At 38.5% G+C, this 13,572-nt stretch overlaps 1 protein-coding gene and 1 pseudogene across 1 annotated transcript; both read left to right on the top strand.

Annotated features, from left to right (window-relative positions):
- Nucleotides 4,329-5,255, top strand: OR1O5P (olfactory receptor family 1 subfamily O member 5, pseudogene; annotated as a pseudogene).
- Nucleotides 9,033-10,512, top strand: LOC785858 (olfactory receptor 12D2). The gene has a single exon (XM_059880477.1). The coding sequence runs from the start codon at nt 9,033-9,035 to the stop codon at nt 9,972-9,974; it is 942 nt and encodes a 313-aa protein (XP_059736460.1). The 3' UTR covers nt 9,975-10,512.
- Nucleotides 10,513-13,572: the final 3,060 nt, after the last annotated feature.

The raw sequence follows: 13,572 nt of genomic DNA, 5'->3' as shown, positions 1-13,572 counted from the left end.
TTTGTTCTTTCCCATCCACTCACCAATAGCATTGGATAGAATGAAGATTTCTAAGGTCACCGTTTATAGAGATTAGGGAAGCCAGAGGCAGGAGTTGAAGACGTCATTTGGCAAATGGAGTAATGGGATCAGCTTTCCAAGTGGACCACAGAGAGTTCAAGTTCTGCACTTGACGGACTGCATAATGTTTTGTGTATCTGTTTCTAATGCAGTACATAAATCAAGCCATCTGTAAGAAAATATATTAAAGTGTTAAACTGCTACTGTAGAACTGTCTAGTTGGAAGTTAAATATGTAAGTCTAGAGTTAGGAAAATAAGTTGAAATTAAAGGTATACTTGGAGAATTATATGTTTATAGCTATATAAAGCCCAGAACTAGAAGACAGAGAAGAGGAGATGGCCAGAAGTACATAATAAGGAAGAAGAGCAGTAACCAACCAAGAAGACTGGAAAGGAGTCTACATGGTGGGTCTCCTGAATGCAGATTTTTTTTTAATTAGAATATAATTGCTTTACAATGGACTTCCCTGGTGGCTCAGAGGGTAAAGTGTCTGCCTGCAATGCAGCAGACCCAGGTTCAATCCCTGGGTCGGGAAGATTCCATGGAGAAGGAAATGGCAACCCACTCCAGTACTCTTGCCTGGAGAATCTGATGGATGGAGGAGCCTGGTAGGCTACAGTCCACGGGGTCACAAAGAGTCAGACATGACTAGGCAACTTCACTTTCACTTTCTTCACAATGTTGTGGTAGTTTCTGCTGTACACAAATGTGAATAAGCTGTATGTATGCACATATCCCTTCAAAATTTATTTCAGATGCTGATGGCATGGATGCCTATGGCATGGATTTTAGTTACTAGAGAGTAGAAACAATGAAGCATGTTAAGCTGCTGATGAAACATGAAACTAACTGGAAGTGAGTTGATTAGAGAAAGCTCAAATAGGATAACAATTTAAAAGGTGAGAAAGCATCTGAAATAAAGGACATTTTATAGGAAATGAAATTTCTAGCCATTGGTCTAAAGTTGATGGATGAAGGAATTAGATGGATCAATGTTTCCAACCCATGTTGCTACAACAATATTTTGTTGGTAAAAAGTTTTATTCTTAAAATGGAAGAGGACTTTTGAAAGAAGATAATGTATCGTCCTCTCCTGCCTTCACTTTTCATTAACCAATTTATCCATTTTCTGACAAATACCATATTTAGCATTCCAAGTGCTAGAGATACACAAGAGAGGAAAACCTTGTTAGGGAGACCAACATTAACTAAATAACTTAAATATTTAAACAAAATAAATGTAATTACATCCTCCATATTACAATTTCAACAATTGACCAAGAGCCTAGACAGGAAGGATTGTCTTTGTCAAAGAGGCCACAGAAGACTTTCCTAAGAAAGTCACCAATAGAGCCAAGGTTAGACGGATGAGCAAGAGCTGACTCAGAGCGATGAGAAGGAACATGGTCCATACAAGGCAATGCAGTGCAGACAGTGTTGCTGGGAGCACATGATAATTGACTGGGGTGTGAGTTGAAGCTGGTGACATGAAGCTCAAAACCAAATGAGCTTTGTCAGACGTGTTAGGGTTTTTCATATATAAGTGGTATCATACGGTATTTATCTCTTTCTGATTTACTTCACTTTTGTTGCTGTTTAGTTACTCAGTCGTGTCTGACTCTTTGCAACCCCATGAACTCAGCATGCCAGGCTTTCCTGTCCTTCATGATCTCCCAGAGTCCACTCATACTTATGTCCATTGAGTCGGTGATGCCATCCAACCATCTCATCCTTACTTCACCTAGTATGATAATATATGTAAGTTTATAAAACACATCTTCTTTATCCATTCATCTGTCCATAGACTTTTAGGTTGTGTTTATGTTTTGGCTATTGTAAATAGTGCTGCTGCTATGAACATAAGGGAGCATGCATCTTTTTGAATCATAGTTTTGTCTGAGTATATGCCCAGGAGTGGAAATGCTGAATCATATATGCTATAGCAGCTCTATTTTTAGTTTTTTGAGAAACCTTCATATGGTTTTTCATTATGGTTATACCAGCTTATGTTCCCATCTACAATGTAGGACAATTCTCTTTTCCCAATACCCTCTTCAGAATTTGTTATTTGTAGACTTTTTAATGATGGCCATTCTGACAAGTGTGAGGTGGTACCTCATTAAAGTTTTGATTTGCATTCCTCTAAAGCCAGGCTTCAGCAATACGTGAACCGTGAACTTCCAGATATTCAAGCTGGTTTTAGAAAAGGCAGAGGAACCAGAGATCAAATTGCCAACATCTGCTGGATCATCGAAAAAGCAAGAGAGTTCCAGAAAAACATCTATTTCTGCTTTATTGACTATACCGAAGCCTTTTGGTGGATCACAATAAACCATGGAAAATTCTGAAAGAGACGGGAATACCAGACCACCTGATCTGCCTCTTGAGAAATTTGTATACAGTTCAGGAAGCAACAGTTAGAACCGGACATGGAACAACAGACTGGTTCCAAATAGGAAAAGGAGTACGTCAAGGCTGCATACTGTCACCCTGCTTATTTAACTTATATGCAGAGCACATCATGAGAAATGCTGGACTGGAAGAAGCACAAGCTGGAATCAAGATTGCCAGGAGAAATATCAATAACCTCAGATATGCAGATGACACCACCCTTATGGCAGAAAGTGAAGAGGAACTAAAAAACCTGTTGATGAAAGCGAAAGAGGAGAGTGCAAAAGTTGGCTTAAACTCAACATTCAGAAAACGAAGATCATGGCATCTGGTCACATCACTTTATGGGAAATACATGGGGAAACAGTGGAAACAGTGTCAGACTTTATTTTTGGGGGCTCCAAAATCACTGCAGATGATGACCACAGCCATGAAATTAAAAGACGCTTACTCCTTGGAAGAAAAATTATGACCAACCTAGATAGCATATTGAAAAGCAGAGACATTATTTGCCAACAAAGGTCGGTCAAGTCAAGGCTATGGTTTTTCCAGTGGTCATGTATGGATGTGAGAGTTGGACTGTGAAGAAGGCTGAGCACTGAAAAATTAATGCTTTTAAACTATGGTATTTGAGAAGACTCTTGAGAGTCCCTTGGACTGCAAGGAGATCCAACCAGTCCATCCTAAAGGAGATCAGTCCTGGCTGTTCTCTGGAAGGACTGATGCTAAAGCTGAAACTCCAATACTTTGGCCACCCCATGCGAAGAGTTGACTCATTGGAAAAGACTCTGATGCTGGGAGGGATTGGGGGCAGGAGGAGAAGGGGAAAACGGAGGATAAGACGGCTGAATGGCATGACTGACCCGATGGACGTGAGTCTGAGTGAACTCCAGGAGTTGGTGATGGACAGGGAGGCCTGGCATGCTGCGATTCATGGGGTCGCAAAGAGTCGGACACGACTGATCGACTGAACTGAACTGAATAATTATAGTAGTTTCAGGTGTATAGCATAGTAATTCAGTATTTTTTACAGATTATGCTTCATTAAAAGTTATTACAGGAAAATGGCTGTAATTCTTTGTGCTATACACATATCCTTGTTACTTATCTATTTTATTTTCTTCACTTTCTTTTTTAAACTTTTTATTTTATACTGGACTATAGCCAATTAACAATGTTGTAATACTTTTAGGTGGACAGTAAACAGACTCAGCCATACATACACTTGTGTGAATTCTCCCCCAAACTCTCATCCCATCCAGGCTGCCACATATTTTTGAGCAGAGTTCCATGGGTAGAGATCAATTTTTAAATAAAGAAGTGACATGAGATTTTTTTTTTTAAGGATCTCACTGATTACAGTATGGAGAACATATTGGATGGGGCAAGATCCATGTTAAAATAGTTAGGAGGATAACAGTTCTCCAGCTAATCACAAACCTTGAACTAGAATAGTCACTGTGAGTATGGGTGGGAGTATTTATTGAGCCCCTTCTATGTGCCAGCCACTGAGCTAAGTACTGAAACATCACTTCTGCCTTGAAAGACTCATGATCTTGAGAAGAAAACAGATCCACAAGCAAGTAGTTAAATACCAATCACACAAAATTTTATTAAGAAAACTCGTTATGCGTTCGTAACTCCAGGATGTCTTTGTGGTTTCTTTCATTCTCTTACCTTGATGTCTCCTTAATTTGACCATCTTTTGTGAGGTACAACCCTTGTCCTCCCCATTGCTATTTTAGTTGTTTATCCATTCTTCACATTGGTGGTATAAGTAAAACCCATTGCCAAGAGAAAGGATCCAAGTTTCTAGCTAACTGTAGTGAATTCTCTTCATACTGATTCTTTTCTTGTAACCAATCAAGACCTGAAATGAACTGCAGTAAGAACCCTGACTTTGTCCTCTCAGGACTGTCCAATGACCCAGACAAACCACAGCTCCTCTTTGGTCTCTTCCTGGCCCTCTACTTGCTGAGTCTCATGGGAAACTCACTACTGCTGCTGACTACTGGCACTGACATCCACCTCCATACCCCCATGTACTTCCTCAGCCAGCTCTCCCTGGTCAACGTCTGCTTCACTACCACCACAGCCCGCTAAATGCTGGAGACTTTGTGGACCAGCAGCAGATTGATCTCCTTCTCTGATTGTCTGGCCCAGTTAAATTTCTTTGCAGTTTTTGCTGATATGGACGACCTGCTTTTGACTGCCATGGCTATTGACCACTATGCTGCCATCTGCCATCCCCTGCACTATGCACTCCTAATGACTCCTTGCAGATGTGCACTGCTGGTGGGTGAGTCATGGGGAGTGGCCCACTCTATCTCTCTTGTCCATGCCCTGTTGCTATCCCAGCTCTCATTCGATAGTAATCAAAAAATTCCCCACTTTTTCTGTGATTTCGGACCACTCTTTAGACTTTCCTGCTCTGATACCCACCTCAATGAGGATCTGATGATGGTTCTGACAGGACTCTTAGGAATCAGCCCTCTCCTCTGCATCACAAGCTCCTATGCCCATATTTTCCTTGCTGTAGCTCGGATCCCATCAGCACAGGGCAAAAAGAAAACCCTGGCCACATGCAGCTCCCACCTCTCCATGGTCATCCTCTTCTACAGCTCGGTCTTTGCCACCTACCTGAAGTCCCCGTTAGCTTCTCATGCCTCTGGGGAGATGGGTGCTGCTGTCACGTATGCCCTGGTCACCCCCACTCTCAAGCCTTTCATTTATAGTCTAAGAAATAAGGATGTGGAGAGTTTCCTGAAAAGGGTTCTGGGCATAGAGAGCTCATGGCATTAGGAATAATTCCAAGAAACAAGTGTTTTGGGGGATAAAAATCACACTCTTCAAAACCACACTGATAAAGTGAGGCTATTGCACAGTATAGATATGCTATAGCATAAAGAACACTAAATAGAAATTAGGAGAACTAGTTGTTAGAACCCACTTTAACTGCTAGCTCTAGGTTTATATATTATCTATATTATTATATCAAAATATATCAGTAATATGTCAAAGTGAAATTGTTAGTCACTCAGTTGTGTCCAACTCTTTGTGACCCCATGGACTGTAGCCCATCAGGCTCCACTTGTCCATGGAATTCTCCAGGCAAAAATACTGGAGTGAGTTGTCATTCCCTTCTCCAGAGGAGCTTCCTGACCCAAGGATCAAATCTGGGTCTCCTGCATTTGCAGGCACTCAGATCCACTAGGGAAGCCCACTTCAGGTTGTCGTGGTTTAGTCACTAAGTCGTGCAGGACTGTTGTAACCCCATGGACTGTAGCCCTCTAGGCTCCTCTGTCTATGGTATCCTCCAGGCAAGAATACTGAAGTGGGTTGCCATTTCCTTCTCATATATATATATATATATATATATATATATATATATATAAATACCATAAATATTATATTATAATATATATAATGAGGTATATTAGCTAAATATAGTATACTTAACAGTGGATTGGATGAGCTGTTCTTTAAAGTTGACTTATAACACTAATAGTATTGAAACTTAGTCATCTGTTCTCATCATTACCACCATTTTGACCATCATTTCCATGGCTATCACTGGTTTAATAATGAAGATTCTCACCATCGGCTTTACTATAGTCAGTATCATTTTTTTGTCATTAGCATCACGTTACAAATTACCGTCTTCAGCTCTTTCCCCATCAATACTTCCAGTACTATCACCATGAATAAGAGATTGGAAACTGATTCTATGCATTTTTTCATTTTCAATACCTCATTTTACAGAATCTTCTACTTCTTTGTGTTTTTGCGCTATGTTGATAATTGTGGGAAGTATCATAATGGCATGGTGGTTATGTTTTATAAAAATGTCTTCATAAATTTGAGAGTATAATAAATATTTACATTTGAAATGAATGATTGCATAGTTTATATAAAACAATACATACACAATGTCTAAAACTTTCTTTAAATTATTCCAGAAAAAAAGGAAATCTAGATATTTGACACAATATTGGCAAAATATTGATGTCAAAGCAGGATGATAGCTACAGGAGGGTTTTACACCACTGTTTGCATTTTTCTGAATGTTTAAAATTTTATACATTAAACATTAAAATGAAAAAGTAAAGTGCATTCAGCTTTAAATAATTTTTAAAATATCAATGTGTTAGGCACAGCAATCAATCCATAAAGAATGTATCAAGGTAAATTCTGAATATAAATAATACTTTTATAGAAAAAAAAATTGAATACAACTAAAAATTCCCAATGATAAGTGTTTATTTATTTGTAATTCTCCAGACCAGACTGTTGGAGTGGGTAGCCTTTCCCTTCTTCAGGGTATCTTCCCAACCCAAGGATCAGACTCAGGTCTCCCACATTGCAGGTGGATTCTTTACCAGCTGAGGACACTAATTTAAGAATGCATTACAATATCAAACAACAATGCAAAAACCGCAATTACTTTTGCACCAAAGATACAGCAGGGCTTCCCCAATGGCCCAGCAGTAAGGAAACTGCCTGCAATGCAGGAAATGCAGGTTTGAGCCCTAGGTCAGAGAGACCCCTGGAGGAGGGCATGACAACCCACTCCAGTGTTCTTGCTGGGAAAATCCCATGGACAGAGGAGACTGCTGGGTCCATTGGGGCCTAAAGGGCCAGACATGACTTGAGAAACTGAACACAAATGATACAGCAAGAAGTGAAGATACTTTGGAGAGACAAGTCTCATTCTCATAGAGAGAAATAGAATTTGGGGGATCCCAAAATTAAAGAAAACATTTTAACATTATTACTAACTTTGAAGAGTCAGATTTAGAAAGAACAAAAGCAATACTACTTCTCCCTCTTTCTTTTTTTTGTTTTCCATAGAACCACAGTAAAAAATTAGTAGAATATTTAAAAGATAATCATCTTTCTGTATGGATCCATGGGATATGACTGGCCCTCATTCCTTAACTGTCATTGCCCAATTTCCTAGCATTTTATACAAAGCTTTTCCAGGGAAGTCCCCAAGATGAGAAAGTATATCCATCTCTCTGTCCCAGGAAATGAAAGGTAATTTAAGAATTCCTGAGGCTCTTGAAACTGTACTGTCTATGGTTCTGAACCTGAGAAAGAAACATAATAAGGAAAGAAAATAGGACCAATGAAAAAAATGGGACTCAAGATAGGAATCCTCCAAGGAGAATTTTCTTATATTGCAAGTATAGAAAGGTAACTTGTTTATTCTTTCAATAATCCTCCCAAACCCCAGGGACACTCTCTCACAGGGTTTGTGTATCTAAAGATCTGTGGATCATGAAAGACAGGCAAAATTTTAGAAAGAAGAGGTTTCGGCAGGTGAAGATCTTATACTATAATTCCAATATAAGCTATCATGTCAAATACTTTTCTACTCTATTCATTTAAAATTTTTTCTACTATTTACTTTTCAGGAATGTCAACCTGAGAAGCCTTCTTAACTGTGGATTTGAGCAGTCAAGCAGATAGGAGAATGAACCAGGAGACAGGCTGGAGAGTTGCCCATCTTCTCTGTCTTCCTGCCTGTATTAAATTTACATGCCAAGGATTTAGAGCTGAATTCCTATCTTATGATGGATATTGTGTTTGTGGATTACGAAGACTTTTTACTAGCTACATTTTTATTGCCATATCTCTAGATATTTTTCAAAGTAAATATATAGTTGATAAATATTCAGGATGCAGTGAAATAAGTATTTAGTACAGAAAGTCTGATTGCTCTTTTTTTTAAACGTTAGGAAGAAGTTTTTTACCCCAAGTGAATTTGTGATACAATTTTGTTTTGTAAGTAGAGAACCAAAAGCAATGCTTGGCATATGTGTACCATAACCAAGAATGATTAAGTTTAACCGTATACAATATATACATGGCTATCAAGGAAAGTTACTCTTAATTCCTTAAAGCCAGCCTTCGATAAATGTGTATTAACACCAAATAATTTCTCAAAATTCTCACTACATTTAAAGATGATAATCTCATGGGATTTCTAGAAATGTTCCCTACTAAATTCACTTTTTTATTCTAGTCACATCATATCTTTGTCTTCTCCTTTCATGAGTTTCCCAAATATTGAATGATTCCTTTTAATAGCAAAGACTCTAATGTTTACATCTCCATTCAGAGTTCTTTATAGCTCTTATTATTCCCTCGCTGTCAATTTTTCTTAGGTTAAAAACCCATCAAATGATTTTGTACTAAGTCAAGAGACAGTAGTGTGGTGGAGAGCTTAACAATTTACCCTCTGTTAGATCTTACGATGAGAAAAGACAAGTCTTTATCAGAAAAGATGGTAGGCTGGCAATTTGCTCTGAATCCCTGGAAAAAAGAAAAGATTTTCTCTTGAAAAGAGGTATATATATATTTGAAAAGATATGTCAAATAAAAAAAAAAGTGTTTGAGTAACAGTCCATAAATGGCATATAATGTTAATATTTAATAATCTAGTGGTCCAAATATTCTATAATCTGTGATGCTCAGACTATTTAAAACATCACTGCTCTTCCTCAAAATATTATTGTCTAGATGGGAAAATCCTCAGCTGCGGGACACTGGTTCCCATCAGAGATAGCATTCCATATGTTATTTTCTCTTTTCTTTCAAGTGATGCTGAATCAAACCTCAGTCACTGAATTTCTCCTCCTGGGAGTGACAGACATCCAAGAACTGCAGCCTGTTCTCTTCGTGATTTTCCTTGCAACTTACATTGTCAGCTTGGCTGGAAATGGAGCCATCCTGATGGTTGTCATCTCTGATTCAAGACTGCATTCTCCTATGTATTTTTTCCTGGGAAACCTGTCATGTCTGGATATCTGCTACTTCACAGTGACTCTGACAAAGATGATGGGGAACTCCCTCTCTACCCACAAAACAATTTCTTTCTTGCGATGCATAAGCCAGCTTCATTTCTTCCACTTCCTGGGCAGCACAGAGTCCATGTTGCTGGCCATGATGGGCTTTGACTGCTTTGTGGCTATCTGTAAACCACTTCATTATACTCTTACCATGAATCATCAAGTCTGTATCCAGATGGCTGTCACTGTCTGGATCACTGGTTTTTTCCATGCCCTGCTGCACTCAGTAATGACCTTTTGCTTAAACTTCTGTGGTTCCAACCATATCCATCACTTCTTCTGTGATGTTAAGCCATTGCTGGAATTGGCCTGTGGGACCGTTGAGCTCAATGAGTGGCTGCTCAATACTGTCACAGGCACCATTGCCATGGGCTCATTCTTTCTAACATTCCTGTCCTATTTCTATATTATTGTCTATCTTTTCTTCAAGACCCATTCTTGCAGCATGCTTCATAAAGCACTGTCTACGTGTACCTCCCATTTCTCGGTAGTTGTTCTCTTCTTTGTCCCTGTTGATTTTGTTTACATTCATCCAGCCTCAAGTAGCTCCGTGGATCAGGATCAGATCATTGCCATTATGTACAGTGTGGTCACTCCTGTGCTAAATCCACTGATCTATACTTTGAGGAACAAGGAAGTAAAAGGGACCTTGAGGAGGGTGATGTGAAGGAGGCTCTGACTTGAAGATATCTGAAGAACTCTTCGGAGGCATAAATAAATAGGTAATGAGAAATTGGAGAGCCTACTAGGTTCCTCCATCCATGGGATTTTCCTGGCAACAGTACTGGAGTGGGGTGCCATTGCCTTCTCCATAGCAAGTTTATGCTGCTTCTCAAATTGTTTACTCTTTGTAAAACAGAGTGCGTGTGTGCTAAGTTGCTTCAATTGTGTCTGACTCTTTGCGACCCTTGGACTGTACCTTATTGGGCTCCTTTGTCCATGGGATTCTCCAAGCAAGAATACTGGAGTGGGTTGCCATTTCCTCCTCCACGGGGTCTTCCAGACTCGGGGATTGAACTCACATCTCTTATGTCTCCTGCATTAGCAGGTGGTTCTTTACCACTAGTCCTACCTGAGAAGCCTATGAAACAGAAGGAATAGTATAAAGAAAAAATAAATGAAAAAGTCCAGTAAGTTGTGTTAAACAATGCATTTCTAGGTAATATAAGGGAAATTTGAACATATGTACACTATTCATGGAATCTGAAAGCTGAATTTGTTTGGGAGATATTGGTTGATACAAATGATCTGTTATGTTTGTGCTCTTAAATAAAATCAGGTACAGAAATTTGCCTCAGTTACTCATACACTGTATAGCTGGAAAGTGCTTAGGCCAGTTTATCTGTGTGTTTCCTGCAAGTTAACATATTATAATGTGAACAATAAAATTATTGTGCCATTATACTTCAAGGATTTGAATTTAGGATCATGGGCAAAAATGAAAAAGTAAATATTAACTCACACATGAGTGAAAGGGCATTTTTAATCAGTATGTCGTGATTTCTTTTTCTCTAAGCGGGGAGGCAAGTAATTAAAACAACTATTGCTGTTAGTTCTAGTTAACAGAGGTAAAGTAACCAATGATTTATCTAGAGTTTTGTGAACTCTGACTGCAAAGATGCATTATAAGTCAACTGACAACCTGTCAAAGATTACTGTAAAATATTGGTAAAAGTATAGTCAGTTTGAAAAAAATCTCAGGAATACATTTTTAGCGTTTAGCATGTTATCTTCCCCTCAATTTTTGGTCATGAACATTGAGCTTCAAAACTTTCCCTATCATTTATTTTGTTCTTTGATTTCTATACTTATTTTCACAGATTGTAATGTGATATAATATGATGTAATTCCAGTGAAATATAAAGAATTCATAAAAATTTTGTTTTGCTTTCCTTACCTGTCACCAAGCTATACTAAGTGAAACTTATTAAATAGTAATTGCTGAAGTATGTTTGGAGGCTAATAGGCAAGAATCACTATGTTCCTCACTTTCTACGTTTCTAGATGTGCCACTGAATCTGAAACCATGGTGGGTGCCGATACTTACAACTATTTAGAGATACAGAATCCCTGGTGTCCAGTGTTTAGGACTCCCTGCTGAAGGCACAGGTTCAATTCCTGGTTGGGGAACTAAGATCTCACAAAATAGGTAACACAGTCAATAAATTAAAAAATAGGAATAATAAATAAATAAAATAGAGATACAGACAGATAAGACTATAAAAGGATATTTTGAGATCACAGACAGACTGCTCAAATTTTTTACATTCACTTTTGTAAACCCAAGAAATTTGGTTCTAACCTTAACTCACATGGTTCTTCCATCTTCCAACTCTACCTTATTTGGTCTTTTGATTCCAATTTTGTTTAGAAAAGAATGTGTGTGGAAGAAGGCATCTTACATCCTGCACTGTCTAGGACAGAATTTCTATTGAACACAATTTTTGACATAATCCAAGCTTCGTAGAGGCTGTAAACTGTAGAAGAGCACATGGTACCTATTGCTCTATGACACGCTGTCACCCTAAACACAGATGGTTAAACACCTATTTAATTAAACTGCATTATTCGGTGATTCAGAAATTGGGGAAAGGACAACAGAAAAGCACTGACTCTAATGTTTCAGGTCTCAACTGAGATGACTTTATCAACAGATGAATGAAATAATTTGTTAAAATTCAGTGTATTTGTATGACAAATGTTCTCAGAACAATAAAAATAAAAAGACACATATAATGTGTTATGACCATATGACAGTCACTTCGAGCTATTCTTATATAAGGAGACAGGGCAGTGACTAAACAGAAATTGTGAGTTTTAAGTAATCTTTCTGATTTTATGTCCAAATCAGTGTTAGACTCCTGTTTATTGATTTTATACCTCAGCCCTATCTATAGGAAATTTTCTCAAGAAAAATTCCTCCAGGTTTTTCTCTAATGAGTAACCCTGGGAACTGACCTCTAAGGCCAAAATGATTTCTTCCTCAAAATCCTTCTGGTTCAAGAGAGATAAAGCTTGATAATGCCCAGCTTCTAAACTACATTATTTTTACCTGGTCTCATCAGTGTATTCCAAGGCCCTGCCTCCTTTGCTCTTTCCATCTACTCACCAGTATCACTGGATAGAATGGAGAATTCCAAGGTCATTGTTTATAGAGATTGGGGTAGCCAGAGGCAAGTGTTGAAGCTGTCATTTGGCAAATGGATCAGCTTTCAAAGTGGACTATAGAGAGTTCAAGTTCTGCGCTTGGTGGACTGCATAAGGTTGACAGTCTATTTGATTTGTGTATCTGTTTCCAATGCAGTATGTAAATCAAGCCAGCTGAAAGAAAATATCTTAATGGTTAAGACAGCTACTGTAGAACTGCCTAGTTGGAAGTTAAATATGTAAGCCAGAGTTAGGAAAATAAGTTGAAATTAGAAGTATAACTTGAGAGTTATCTGTTTATAGATATATAAAGTACAGAACTAGAAGACAGAGAAGAGGAGATGCACAAAAGTGGATAATAAGGAGGAAGAGCAGTAACCAGCCAAGGAGACTGGAAAGGAGCCACAATGGTGGCTCTCCTTGAATGCAGATTTTTTTATTATTGTAGTATAATTGCTTTACAATGTTGTATTAGTTTCTGCTGTACAGCCAGATGAATCAGCTATAGGTATACACTTATCTTTTCAAAATATATTTCAGATGCCGATGGCATGGATGCTGATGGCATGGGCATTAGTAATTGAGGGTAGAGACAGTGAGCCTGTTAAGCTGCTGATGAAATTAATAATTAAGAAATTATTAATGTGATGAATATATTATGAACTTTGTCAAAAATGAAACACAATTGAAAGGTGGACAAAGTACATTGCATTTGTAATGGCAATTAGAAAGCCTGGATAGATGTTGGATTGCATATAGATACTCCTTGGATGAAGCAGATACGATACTACTACTAAAGCAGAGAGCAAGAAGTGAAGAAGACACACATTGGCGATATCAGCCTCATTCTCCTAGGGAGAAGTGTGAGGTCTGGGACACCAAAATAAAAAATATTTGTGTGTTAATACCAACAGTACAAGAGTCCTGGTGTTCCAGTGCTTAAGAATCTGCCTGCCAATGCAGGGGACACGGGTTTGATTACTGGTCCAGGAAGATCGTATATGCTGCTGAGCAGCTAATCCCGTGCGCCACAACTCTTGATCCCAAGCTCTAGAGCCTGCGAACCACAACTACTGAAGCCTGCATCCTCTAGAGCCCATGCTCTGCAACCCGAGACG

The sequence above is a fragment of the Bos taurus genome, chromosome 23 (genome assembly GCF_002263795.3).
Source record: "Bos taurus isolate L1 Dominette 01449 registration number 42190680 breed Hereford chromosome 23, ARS-UCD2.0, whole genome shotgun sequence".
Lineage (NCBI taxonomy): Eukaryota > Metazoa > Chordata > Mammalia > Artiodactyla > Bovidae > Bos > Bos taurus.
This window is presented reverse-complemented; position numbering and strand designations above follow the sequence as displayed.